At 41.0% G+C, this 13,768-nt stretch overlaps 1 protein-coding gene across 1 annotated transcript in view; it reads right to left on the bottom strand.

The window, feature by feature from the left end:
* Positions 1–245: 245 nt before the first annotated feature.
* dlc (deltaC) overlaps positions 246–13,768 on the bottom strand; it is a gene marked incomplete at its 5' end in the record, with an annotated part of 13,892 nt that continues 369 nt past the window's right edge. Inside the window, 8 exon segments of the mRNA XM_035680714.1 lie at positions 246–1,508; positions 2,402–2,504; positions 2,731–3,469; positions 8,821–9,037; positions 9,155–9,324; positions 11,875–12,066; positions 12,959–13,216; positions 13,513–13,573. Of these exon segments, the coding sequence (XP_035536607.1) occupies positions 1,503–1,508; positions 2,402–2,504; positions 2,731–3,469; positions 8,821–9,037; positions 9,155–9,324; positions 11,875–12,066; positions 12,959–13,216; positions 13,513–13,573 (1,746 nt within the window).

Raw genomic sequence — 13,768 nt, forward strand, 5'->3', positions numbered from 1 at the left:
ACATTAACATAGACATATATACAATTCTCTTTTATAAATACAAAATTATTTACAAAGGGCAAACTTAAATAAGAAAACTATCTTATGGAGGATATGTACACATTGCATTGTTTTCTTAAATTAACAAAGATAGTACAAAGACACGACTACACAGGAACAACACATATTTTTGGTATCGAATAGATTCAGTAAAAGGAAGGAATTACAAAAAAAACTCTCTTTGGAGTCCTTCACTGTTGTAAAAACTTTAAATATTAAATCAAATCACCCGCAGCTGTGACTGTTCAGACTCAAACTGATGACTTCAGGTTGAGTCTTGGGCAGCAGGTGTTCGCTTACAGTGACAACAGTGGTTGATAAAGGCAGCAAGAGAGAGAAAAGGCAGCGTTTAGTTTTTTTAGTTTTTTGATTGATAGAAAATCTTATAAGCAGACAAACAGAAAACCTGATTTGTAAGATGATACCAGCCGGGCTGAACCTTTATCCAGCCTGTGATGCGTTTGACTTTTGTTTTATATCTTCAAACTGTGAAATGTAGATTATAATCCATGAGGTGAAAATATAGGAAACAGTTAATTGTTGATTAAGGTATAAACTCTCCCTGATTTACATGAAACCTTATTTAGACTGGAATATGGGATTGAGTTGAAGAATGGAACAGAATGATGGATGGAAAAACACATCACCAGTAGAAAGGGCTGGTTCCAGTGCAGTTCAATAGGTTTATAAAAACCTGCACTGGTTTCCATAAGAAAGTCCAGAGTCCTGGATTTAAGTCCTGCTGCAGTTTTTTGTATAAGAAGAGGCACTTCAGTTTATATGATTGTAAGGCTGCAGGCCACAATGTAATTATCCACTTCCACAGAAAACAAAGAAATAAAATAAACTGGACGGAGGGAGGATCGAAAGCCACTCACAAACTGTCCAGTTCAGCTTTCAGACAAAAATTACTTGTAGGAAAGTTCAGGTTTGACCCTCAAATAAAAAGTTCTGTCTCCCGTTCCTGTAAGCAGGTCCTCTGAGGATTGACATCTTATTGTGAAATTGTACAGGAAACGGTTGCCACAGTGATTAGGGAGCATAGCTAAGGCACCGGTCTTTCCGATTGGCGGACAGTTCCAATTATTTTTTGTTCGCTTGTTCACGTTTGATCCAAAGAAAATTCAGATATACAGACAGAAATATTATATTAAGATTTTAAAGTATAAAAAAAGATAAATAGTGCAAATGATGCCAGACATTCAGTCTTTCTTTTTTTCCTCTCCTCTTCCTCCACTGCTCTTTTTCTTTTCAGAGTCATTGTCATCCAAACATTGTCAATATCAAAGCAGAAAAGAATAAAAAACAAGTCCTTTTTTTGTTTCTTTCCGTTGAGCAGCAGTAATAAATATTAAATAAAATAATGTGTTTAGAATAGATCCTCTGGGTGAACTGTCCTGCACAGAAAAGGTTTCAGGCCTTCAGCATAAAAGTTCCTCCACTGGCGGTCTGGAAACTGGAGGTTATACCTGAGAACGAGACAGGAGATAGTGGTTAGTCATCAGCATATATGCTTACTTTTTCTTCAAAGTTAAAAACATGCCATCATTTATAAAACAGGATGATGAATTTGAAGTAATACAATTTTTTTAGTCAAAGTCTCTAAAATGATAGTTACTAGATTAGCATTTTTGCATTTCTCAACATACACTTTTGTTATTCTAACTTTTTTTCATGTCAAGCCTTTTTCTGAACAAACTGATAACCCAAAAAGTTTAGTTTATTGTTGGCCTGTTTTGTTTATTTCTTAATTTACTTGTATTTTCAGTTTATGTGCACATTTCTGCACACAAAGTAACTAAGTGACTGGTCGGTTCTAATTATAGAAGAAAGTGATATTATTATTATTATTATTATTAACTTCCATCTTTTAATTGAAGTCAGAGTCATTGATACGTATTATTCAAGTAAATATCTGGAGGTTAACTCAGCTACATAGAGACTGATGGTTTGCTGTTTCAGTATTCAAATCAGCATTTCAACACTATTTAAAAAGATAAACGTGTCTATGTACTCTCATTATTTTGAAGATGAAAATAAATGAATTATCAGACCACTGTCTGCAACAGACTGATCTAGTCCTGTAAGCTTTTTGCAGTGCACCCAGAGCTGTAATCAATAACAAAATAATCCATCATCATTAACACAACTTGGGGTTTAAACTAGTAATTTAAACTCATTTAAAGTCTCTAAAGACTCACTGCACTCTTTGACTCTTTTCTTCCAGAAATAATTGACTTAAGAGAGTTTGACAAACCAGAGATTAGTCTCCTATGGACCAAATAAAGAATCCATAAATACACCTTGTGTGTGTGTGTGTGTGTGTGTGTGTGTGTGGTTGTGTTGGTAGACGTGTCCTCACCTCAGTAGCAAACACACACTGCTCCACACTGAACACTGGGTGATACAGACTGTCCTTTGCGAAACTGAGAGGAGGGACGATGATGGACGTGTCACACTTCTTACTGTTAGAGAGTGGGAGAGAGAGAGAGGGATGGTTGGTACAGCAGCAACGACAAAGATATTGACAGAAATATTTTGTGAAGGTGTGTGAACAAAGGACTGATCAGATAACAGACAACAAACATGCAACGACTTGTATTCATAGAATGGATGAGAAGAAAAGGAAAAGTAAAAAGGATGGAAACATGAAACACACAGAAAGCCATCAAACCATCATCAGGTGCTTACAGATCAAACTTGTTCTTGGCCAGGTGCTGCTCCTCTTTCGCCAGGTTACAGTCTGCCATTTTGTTTTTAAACATGGCCATGTTGTCTCCGCCCTTCTCCACCAGTGCTGCATCCTTGTTGGAGACTTTAAGATGTCCTCCGGGGATGAGGAAGGCCTCCTTCTCTTTCAGGCTGCCCAGTGGTGCTCCTGGCAAGCTCCCGTTATTGGGTCCACCCCCACCGATCACTGCGTTGCGGTTGTTCACCGTCTCCAGGTCGTTCTTCACCGATGTGGAAAGGGCCAATAGCGCTCTACCCCGGCGGACCTGACGCAGAATGTGGATGGCGGCGCACACCAGTAGAGTCAGCGTCACCAGGCCGAGGGCGACGGCGGCAATCAGCGCAGAAGGGGCATTGCCATTCCCAGGAGGTTTCGTAGTCGGCATGATGACAGAATACTCGCAGCGTGCGCCCATGAAGCCCAGTGGACACTGGCACACGGGGCCGGTGAAGTGGGTGTAACACGTGCCGCCGTTGTCGCAGGGGAACTGGTCGCAGGGGCTGGTGCGCACCGAGCAGTCCTTGCTGGTGAAGCCGAGTGTGCACGTGCAGGTGAAGTCGTTGATGCCGTCGACGCAGGTGCCGGCGTTGCGGCAGGGGTTGCCGGCACAGTCGTCAATGTTGGTCTCGCAGCGAGGGCCGGTGAAGCCTGGACGACAGCGGCACATGACGCGCTTAGCAAAGTCCAGACACTGAGCGCCTGCAGACAGAGAGAGACAGAACGGTTTAGTTATTACGACAGAACACATGAAGATGAGAAAAAAACAGCTTTGTTGATGTAATCACAAAAAACGAAAATGTAGATTTTATGTTTTATGCTATAACCTCTAATCAGTGCAGAAAATGCTAGAAATGATAATGTTAACGAGAAAATGTAAAAGCTGTATAAAAGACCGCCCTGATTTAAGTTTTTCACCAATATAAAACTAAAAAGATAAACTGCTAATGGATAATGATGCCCTTAGGTCTCTCACAGACTGTTAACAACCCGAAAGAAAAGAGGACCAACAATGGAGCCTTGGGGGAGTGCCGGTGTCTGCAAGCCTGAACAGACTAAATACAAAAAACTGTATATTGTAATCAAATATGAAAATAGCATAGTTAAGAGATTATTTTTCAAACTAATGTAACAAACAAAAAAACTCAAACTGAGTTAATTTTCTTTAGTTTTTAATCCTCTAGAATCTAGAAGATATAATCATCATAACAGAAGACTTCTTCTGGAGAGAAAGGAGGGCTGAGAGAGAGGATGTAGTGGTAAAGTGGAGGGGAAAAAATGTGTTTATTACAACATTTCCTCACAACAGATGCCGCTCATCAGGAAAGAAATGTGTGTTTGATTAGAAACACCCTGAAGAGAGGTTTTCTGTGTTGGTGAAGTTTACTGTGAAAGATGCATGAAAGAGATTTATGAATGAGGAAAAGAACTAAACTGACTATTCTTACAATTATTTTAAGATTATTGTCACATGGTTTAGCAGTGACTTTAATCTTTGCAAGCTGTCTGTTTGATATTTACTGACAAAGGAAATAGAAGGGAACATTCCTCCTGCAGTGACTGAAGATGTTTAAACAGGACATATAGGGTTGATTTTAGGGTCAAACTGCAGGCTAACCAATGTAAAAAACACCCTGTTGAATCAGCTCCATATTTGGTTGTTCAGTGAAGCTGATGTGTTGCAACACTGCAAACAGAGCGGAGCTACAACCAATCCGTCAGCACTCATGAGGGTCTTTTTTTCCCACTGTCAGGCTCACTGAGAGGCAGGAATGATTGCAGATTGAAGATAAGCACGAGGTGGTTTCTACACACTAATGAGGACCTGAGGGAGGCCTGAAGGCTCAACTGGGACCCTCAGAGACGACGTCACTCAGCAGGCCGACGATAACTCTACGTTTAATTGTAATATTCAGTGATAAAGTTGATGCCAGTTTTGTGAGTGGAGCCGTCTGATCCTGATTATCTGTCTGCTCCCATAGAGAAGGTCTGGACCCGTTGACCCGAAAGCAAACTATATGCAGCCTTGTTTGTTCACTGAAAATACATTTGGGCTTCTTTTATTGTGTCCTGTAAGTTCCAAAGATTTCGTTATAATCTCTTTCCTGATTACTGGTGGACATTTTCCAAACCACTGACTCTTCCTTACAGGTAGTCCTTGCTTGCATTACATTTCACTGTGAAAATCAACTTGCAGAGACTTGAAACTTGCTAACCATTACAATAAACTCGGTCAAAGGATATAATCATTCTGATTGATCTAAACTCCAACCTGAATGGTGCATTCGTGAGCTGGCAGGAAAATTAGACATCCTAGTCGTGGCTGCATGTATGGATGATTTTACTTTGTTTACATTGAACTGTGGCCTGCTCCACAGATAGACTGTCACTTTTGTCACTATTGCATCAAGTCTCTGCAAGGTGATTTAAAAAAAACGAAAATAATGGCTGATGAAAAACTGACTGCATGTTTTGGAAAATGTTCAGCAGTGATGTAAAGTGAATGCAATTTGTAAAGTAAATGAGTTAAACGCACAGGCAGGGGTTGCGCATGCACTTTGCGTGCCACAACGATGGCTAAATTATCTTGTAAAACATCGTTGTGAGGCATTTCCAGAGAGAGATGACCCGTGGATCAGCCCGGCGCTGGTGGCGGTCTGATAGAGCCGTCAGCGCTGGATTCCTGCCCAAGACAACAGTGCAACCAGCTAGAGAAACAGACTGAGAGGGCTGAGTGAGCTACTGCTAAAAACAGGTTTGTTTACAACGGCAACAAAGAGTGAAATGTTTGGGTTGTGAGACAGAAAGTGATAACACCTGTTGAGAGGCTCCTGCGTGACAATCAAGGAGTTTATCTGCCCTCCAACACACACACACAGATGTGTGATGTGAGGCTTTAAACCCGAACAACAATTACTAGTCAAACTCTACATCCCAAATAAAGTATCGAAGCAATCAATCCATAACTGAATTTGATCAATCCGACAGTTAAAAGTTAATTTAAAACAATTTAAAGTACAGTCAGTGCTCATATGCTGACAGTGACCTCAAGTTTTGAGTGATGTCTTCTTTGTTAGCTGCTACATAAACTGTCATTCATTTTTTATCCTCTCCTATCCTTAATGTCAACACAGTTAAAATAAACAACTGGCTGATTCCTGGGAACATTCAGGATATTCACACTTCATGCTTAACCAGCAGAACCTCCCTCTGAGGATTAAAGCACTTTCATGTACAAACAAGACTGATACAGGCAAAGATCAAATCCACTCAAAAGTTCATGTAGTTGGAACTGAACCAAGCTCAGCGGACTGCTGCAGGTCCTGCAGGATCTTGGTCGGTGCACCAACAGAACTATAAGCCAATTGCATTGTCAGATTACACAAAGACAGGAACTTATCCTGTAAATATTTGTGTTCAGGATGCTTCAGCAACCTTTGTTGTCCGAAACATTGGTGTTTGTAATAATTTCGGTTTTGGATATGTGAACATACGTACGGAGGAATAAACTTTACTTTCTCATGAAGAGACCAAAAACATTGACAGACTTTACTGTATTTACATAAACTATTGGTATTTCAGTGCAGTGACAAGATGGTCATTGACTCGAGTACGTGGACTTTATCCACCATGGATCAGCGCCAACACATTAGTTCTTGCGATTAACAGTGGCCTTTAAACCGAGGCAGTCATTATCCTTTTATATTCTTGCTCATTGCTGTTGTTAAGTGACATACTGCTACGACTTAATGCAACAAGAGATGGACCTACAATAACAATTTCACACAGAGGAGAAACTGCTTCCACTTAACATGCATTTGATGAGTTATGATTCACTGGTTAGGAAGTCTGGGCCAATTCCAGTTATGAGAGGCTGATACGTAAAAATATGACAATTATTCTTCAAGTAAGTGCTTCCATTGTACCTGCAAGACATTAACATATCAGAATTTCTCATATTTGAAACCGTTTGGTCTGTTTTCAGAGATTATTATGAGTACTGAGACTGCTATTGTCCAAATTGTACGTGTCCTGAACACCAATTCTAATGCAAATGTTTTAAGTCTCCGTGCCCTTGCAGTATTAATTACAGGGCTCGATTCTTGGGCCACTTTTAACTTGTACAATGTCACCAGGAAATATGGGGTCTTATGCAGATGAAACACAGCTGTACATCTGTATTACCCCTGATGACACCACTAATTTAGGATAAAATAAGACACCTGCTGCGTTACGGTATAAAAAGAAATGCAAGCATCTCACACAGAGATTAATATTCTGGTAGAAACATAACTGCAACATATGTAAAGCTCTCAACCATTTTAAATTTTAAATAAATAAAAAGGCACCAAATGTCTGTTTTTGTCCACCAAGTAATTATAATTTTAATACCAAGCAGATTATACTAATGTAATGAAGTAGTTTGTGAAGATTTATACCTGAAAACACTCAATCTTCTGGTGGTTTTCTGACTATAACCCTCTGCTGTTAGATCGTTTAATCATTATACCCACTTGTTGTAAACAGTTTGATATTGATTGACACTGGATGAACTGTGGTATATAAATAAACGATTAACTGACCGATAATCCACTTGTCAGGATATGCAGGCATTTAGCAGAGGTCGTCGCCCAGCAAAGCAAAGCAACCACGGCAATTAACAATAAAGGCTACGCGGTGAACCATCAGGGTGGTTTCACAAACAGAATGGTGTGAAAAAGAGCCACGTTTTATATACTGGCATGTCTGCATCTAAACTGCAGCAGGGGGGTCCAGTCAGTGAGAGTAAAGATCTACCAACAGATTAACTTCCAGAGAAAACTTATGCAGGTGTCCCATACCCAGACAGCGCTTAACTGAGTGCAACGCCAAAAGAGATGCTGTTCTGACTGAGTGACATTACCTCTGTTTAAGCTGCTCAACAAGGCTGTCAGTTCTACTTCAACCAAACTCAGAGTGGCTAACTGATTAGATAACCCTCAGTCTAAAATGAACAGTACTTTATTGTTTGTCCTGGCGGTGGTAGTAGCAGGACACTCGACCTGATTGGCAAGTTGTTGTATTTTTGCTGCCAATGAGATAAACAATGACCTAAGAGGCTCTACCATACAAGTTTGTATGTATTTGCTGGGGTGTGCATAACAACTAATACCTCTACAACCACTACAGCTACAACAGAAAAGATTTTGTAAACTTTATATACCGAAAGCAGTGCATCATGTTTCCATCTGATTATGTACATAACAAGTGAGACTGGACAATTATTTTCATCTTAATATTTTGCCGTTGTACTACAGAAGCAAACACAATTCAAATATCTGATTCTTGCGTTCTCAGTCAGAACATCAAAGCTACAAAACAAGGGCCAAGATTCTTGAGACGCATCAATGTTTAGAGCTGCTTCACTGCGAATGAATGCTGGCCGCCTGCAAGTCTGAACTTTTAGAAAGTATCACTGAGTCCTATTGGCTGTCTCCATTCAGCTTCACAACTTGTTTTTGTTTTTTTTTACACAAACATAGCAGAGGTTTGGTGGTTGTTTTGTGGCTCAGGTAAAATTTTAATCTTGGCAAGTACCGACAGGACTGTCCTAAAAAAGTGTGTGGATAAGAGTGTTTTTGAAATCACACATAAGCTCATGTTTGGAACACTCAGTAAGTACAGGACCAGTCCCACAAACCAGAATTAAACTGGTACATTGTGGCCTCATTGACAAACATGAAATGCAGGAAATGATTTCCTTCCTGACTAAAAGATGTTTTTACATCAGACATGTTTTGGTGCACCTGGTTCATGATGCCAGTTTTGTATAATGTTCTTGCAAAAGTGTCGGTGTTCATATTGAGAAAGACATATAGTCCTAATATCACTGTCAAATCTGCAGCTCTTTGAGCTCATTGCAACCAGCACACCTGAGTTTATGATTGGCAAATTGACTAAGGTGCCCACATTTCTTCAGTAGCTAACAAACCTTTAAGTGCTCACTTATAGGAACTTTAAAAATATTTAACTCCTATCTCATTTTGTAATGAACTGAAGCTAGTGGTTCGTACCGTTAGCGCAGGGGTTGCTGCTGCATCTGTCGTTCGTCCTCTCGCAGTTGGAGCCTGTGAACCCGGGTGGGCAGCTGCAGCTGTACCCACCGGCAACATTCTCAACGCAGGTTCCATTGTTAAAACACGGCCCATCTGCGCATGTCATGCCGCTGGTCTCGCAGTTCTTTCCGTAGAAGCCCTGAGGGCAAGTGCAGGAATAATCGTTCACGTAGTCCTGGAGGAAAGACCGGAGGGAAAAACCAGGTGAGGCGGGGGGAATGGAGATTTCTCAGTCCACAGCTACTATCTAGAGGTTTTTTAGGCTGATGAAGGATCAGGTGAGTTGACTTACTGTGCAGCTGCCGCCGTTCTTGCAGGGGTTGCTGTCGCACTCGTTGGTCTCGATCTCGCAGTTCTTGCCGGTGAACCCGGGGCGACAGGTGCAGGTGTAGCTGCCCTGGCCGGTGTTGGTGCACGAGGCTTCATTCTGGCATGGCTTGTGGTTGGTGCAGTAGTTCAGGTCTGGAGATAAGAAAGAGGAGGAAACAGCAAGGTTAGGTTATTGAACCAACTCAAAGCAGTGGCAGCTACAAGTGGAAAGAAAAAGTAAAAAAAAAAACCTGTAAACATGAGCCACAAATGATCTTCTAGTGGAGGTTTATGACAATAAAAATGAACGGGGCTTCCTATACTGTGTACCTATTTAAACAAGACATTGTTGGCCTTTTGTTTGGCAGTAAAGCAAGTGGTCATACAGTAGATTATGTTGATCTCTTTGGAGGGTGGTAAGCTAAAATTATTGTCTTGCAAAATGTTGATATCTTATTGTCTGCAGAACATTGACATAAGGTGTAAAGTTCACTGAAATTCATTCACCAAGAAGTGTTGAAACAGCAGGCATGATATGTCTTACACCCCTTTACTAGCAATATTTGTATCACTTAAAATGTTTAGAAATGAAGGTGAGATATTTGCAAGGAAAAGTAAGAAGATTAGTCAAATTTTTGTAAAACAAATTATGTTCATTAGGTTTATGTGTTTTCTGTATGAACATCTCAGATTTGTAAAAACATTACTTTGTCTGATAGAGAGTCAGATGTGAGGGTGACCAAGTAGCAGATACAGTATGTAATGTAGTATTGTGATGGAGCCCAAATTTAAAGATTAACATCCACATTAAGTTATATCTACTATGATTTTTACTTATAAACGCTGTTGTGTCTGCTCTAACTTTAACAATATGTAACATTCTGTTTAGTTTAGATTAGATTAGTGTTTTGCTTGAAAGTTTTCTGGTCTTGGCTCAAGCTCCCAGATTTCCAGCTCGTTCTGTATGTCCTCTGGAAAAACCATCCATAAACAAAGACAACACTGTGACATCCCCTCTCTACTCCCTTCAACATCATCATAACATCTGCAGTTTCACACCCACTCAAACCTTCTGGTAAAAATGAGTAAACATAATGTGCAAGCTTTTAAGACAAATGTTAGAATTTACTGTACAATAATAAAAGATCTAAACAAAAAAAGTTAATAGCAGAAATTATAAAAACAGTCCAAATCATTCATTTAGGGGCAAAAACGTTAATACACCTAGATCAACTTAATAATCAGGTGAAGTAAAAGGAAAACATAAGAGGACCAAGGAAAGAGTTTTATATCTGAGAAATAACCAGTAAAGGTTTATTTAAAGGTTAAAAAACACATTCTAATAATTGCTAATTGTGCATTCAAGTGTGAATATAGTGTAAAGAGCTATAGTACGTGACTAATCATGAAATATCTATTTGGAATTGGAATTGCAATAAGGTTATGGATTATTTGTCATTTTTCAGATGATGTTGGTTTTTGGAAACATTTTTGTTTTGTTGTTCACTATTATGCAGATGATAAACAACTTTATATTAAAGTGAAACCTGCTGACACAAGATGTTTATATAATTTAGAAAGATGTATTATATGTTTATACCATACTGTTAACATTTTGTTTCTGCAAACAGGTGCCTCTGTAGCTTGTTTCCTTTCACTTTCTGTCTTTCTTGCAGGCACTGCCTATCATTTATCTGTACGATATGATTGTTGTTTAATGATTAATATAATAATAACCTAAAGATGACACAATTGCAATGTGTGATTAAATAAAGTTATGAACTTGTTCGCAATGCCAATGTTGACTAAGAAAATACTGGCATTTTGCCTTGTTTCAGCCATAGTTATCAATACCTTATCGAATTACCAATGTATGAAACATATTTTCAAGTATTCAAATACCTTCATTTAATTACAACACCATTTGAAAAGTTACTTGCAGAGATTTGAACTTGCTCGCAATAGTTATTCCATTATAGTCGACATTAATTTTGGTTAAAGGTTGCGTTATCGTTGACAGTTGAAAGGTTTGGTGCATTTATGTGCTGACAGGAAGATCCGACTTCTGAAAATTGAGAGTCGGCTGTCAAATAATGTTGCCTTCATGAGCTATGTTGGTGAAAAATTAAACAAAAGAAGTAAAGCAATTAATACATTTTGGAAAAGAACATGGATTTTGAGTCTTTTTGTATCTTTTTACCTTTATCATGCAACAATAACATAACTGACAAATATCTATTAAGACACAATGTCGACTGGAGTGGAAATAAACATAAAATTAGTTTGGTAAAGGTTATAAAAGCTTCTGAACGGTGTAAAGTATGAGCTAAAAACATGCAAAAACGACCACATTCAGTCATTCACCATCTAATTAACATTTTAATGAATTGTAGTCAACCATAACCAAAGCTCAATTAGTACAGTGCAGACCACACAACATCTGGAGTCTGATATAATAGTTGTGCTATTTAACAGGTAAGATCAGGCTGATTGGTTAGTCAACGGTTAAACTGACATCATTTGTGGGTCAGTAGGTTCATTAGTCTCACTGGTGGCTAAACAACGTTAGCTTTAAGTCAGAATCTGTGTGTTTTAAACTTCTCTCTGGACATTAAATGAGTAATTGGTTGAGCTGTTGAATAAAGCTGGTGTCAGCTGCCCGTCGACCTCACTGGCCGGGCCCTTCTTGGAGGCCGAACCCACCTTGGTTACAGTACAGGCCTCCCCATCCCTCCTTGCAGTTGCACTGCCAGGGCTGCTGGCAGGTCCCGTGGATGCAGCCGGGGTGTCGGGCGCACTCGTCGCAGCGCTCGCCCTGCCAGCCCTGCCGGCACACACACTCCCCGGGAGACTCGCAGAAACCGCGGTCCTGGTTGCACCCCGCTGCACAGATGGCTGATGGGAGGAGGAGGAGAGGGAACGCAGTGGAGGAAGAGAGAGGGAAAGGGAGAAAGGGGGAGGAAGAAGGAGAGAATATTACTATGAGTCAGTGTGTGTGAGTGTCATGTTCGAATCACAAAACAACCCCCCCCCTGTCCGGGCCCCCACACACACACACACACACTCTCCTACAAGTGCTTGTTAAGTAGTGAACGAAGCAGCTGGCTCACACAACAAAAGCAACACATGCCGTCTCTTTTCACGCAAGGCAGCGCACATTAAGCTCCAGCGCGTGTCCCTGTTAAAGCGGGCGGGCCGGGGGCCGACTGGGGGCCCATTGTTGAGCTCAAAACAAAAGGAGCAGACCTCGGAGCCAACACACACACACACTGGAAACGACAGAAGCTCTAAGATCTTCTTTTTTTTTGTCCTCCACAGCCACCAGGGCCAGCGATGGCGTTGACAACTGCTTGACTTAACAATTTCAAGGCCGCCGGACAAAAAAATTAAGCGCCAAGGGTCCTATCCCCCCCCCCCACACACACACATCCTCCCTCCTAATCTGAAGAAACGTTGGAATAAAAACGGAGGGAGAGAACAGGAGGAGGGGTTCCTCTACTGTTAAAAATCATTTTACAGCCAATGTTGCTGCTTTATGGAGCTGAACTGCTCCACACATATTCTCATTATTTTTAAATTTGAAACAGCCTCTGCTGCGTTCTCAAAACTTTATACTGAACAAATATCACAACTTACATTACAGATTAGAGATAAAGCAGCTCATGATGGCAGACATCATTTACATTAAACCTCTGACTAACATCACAACAACCTGGTGATGCTTTAAAGGATCGTTATCTTGGATCAGGTCTGAGGAGGACCACCTGGTTCAGGTAGTGACACTTACGGTCAGAGCAGTACTCGCCCGTCCAGCCCTCCTGGCACAGGCGCCTCCCATCGTCGTCGCAGGTGTAGTGGCCGAAGGTGTCGTTGCGGGGCCGGCAGTAGGCGGAGCAGGCCTCGCCGTGGTAGTGCTCGTTGCACACCACGTGGTAGGAGTAGCGCAGCTCGCTCTGGTTGCCGAAGTGCACGTCCTGGGACCAGTCCTCCCCGACCGTCAGCCTGCGGCGGGTCGCCAGCCGGCTGATCAGGTTGTTCTGGTTCTCTGGATGAAGGAGGGACGGCGTGGTGAGACAACTGAGCACTTATTGGTCCTCAGAATGTGTCCAAACTCAAAATAATGCAAAAACTCTTATTCTATAATCATACAACATATTCTGTAATCTACCTATTTATGGTTGTCTGTAATTAGTTTTATATTTAACAGCCAACATTTTAAAGTGCTCCTCACACCTGACCTCTGCACTAAAGCTGACTTGTGTGTGTGTGTGTGCAGTGGGAAACAGCGCCGCTGTCGCCGCCTGGCGGTGAAGCAGCGCCACTGCAGCAGCAGCAGTTTACCTGTAGACTCGAGTCCTGAAGACTCCGCGTTCCAGGCTTCAATGATCAGAGAGAAAGTCCCCTGAAAAGAGTTCCAGAGGATCAATTAAATCCATCACATAATCAATAGTTGCACGTGCACATGCATTTAATGACAATCAGTCGTTACTCTCGATACTCTCATGGCTCAGCGTCCGCGTGTAGAAAGTGAAAGAAGTTCATAAAGTCGTTATTAGAGCGACCAGAGCCCGAGCTGACCCACAGAGTCCGACCCACA

Source organism: Morone saxatilis, unplaced genomic scaffold (genome assembly GCF_004916995.1).
Source record: "Morone saxatilis isolate NCDOM2014 unplaced genomic scaffold, NCSU_SB_2.0 Contig8, whole genome shotgun sequence".
Classification (NCBI taxonomy): Eukaryota; Metazoa; Chordata; class Actinopteri; family Moronidae; genus Morone; species Morone saxatilis.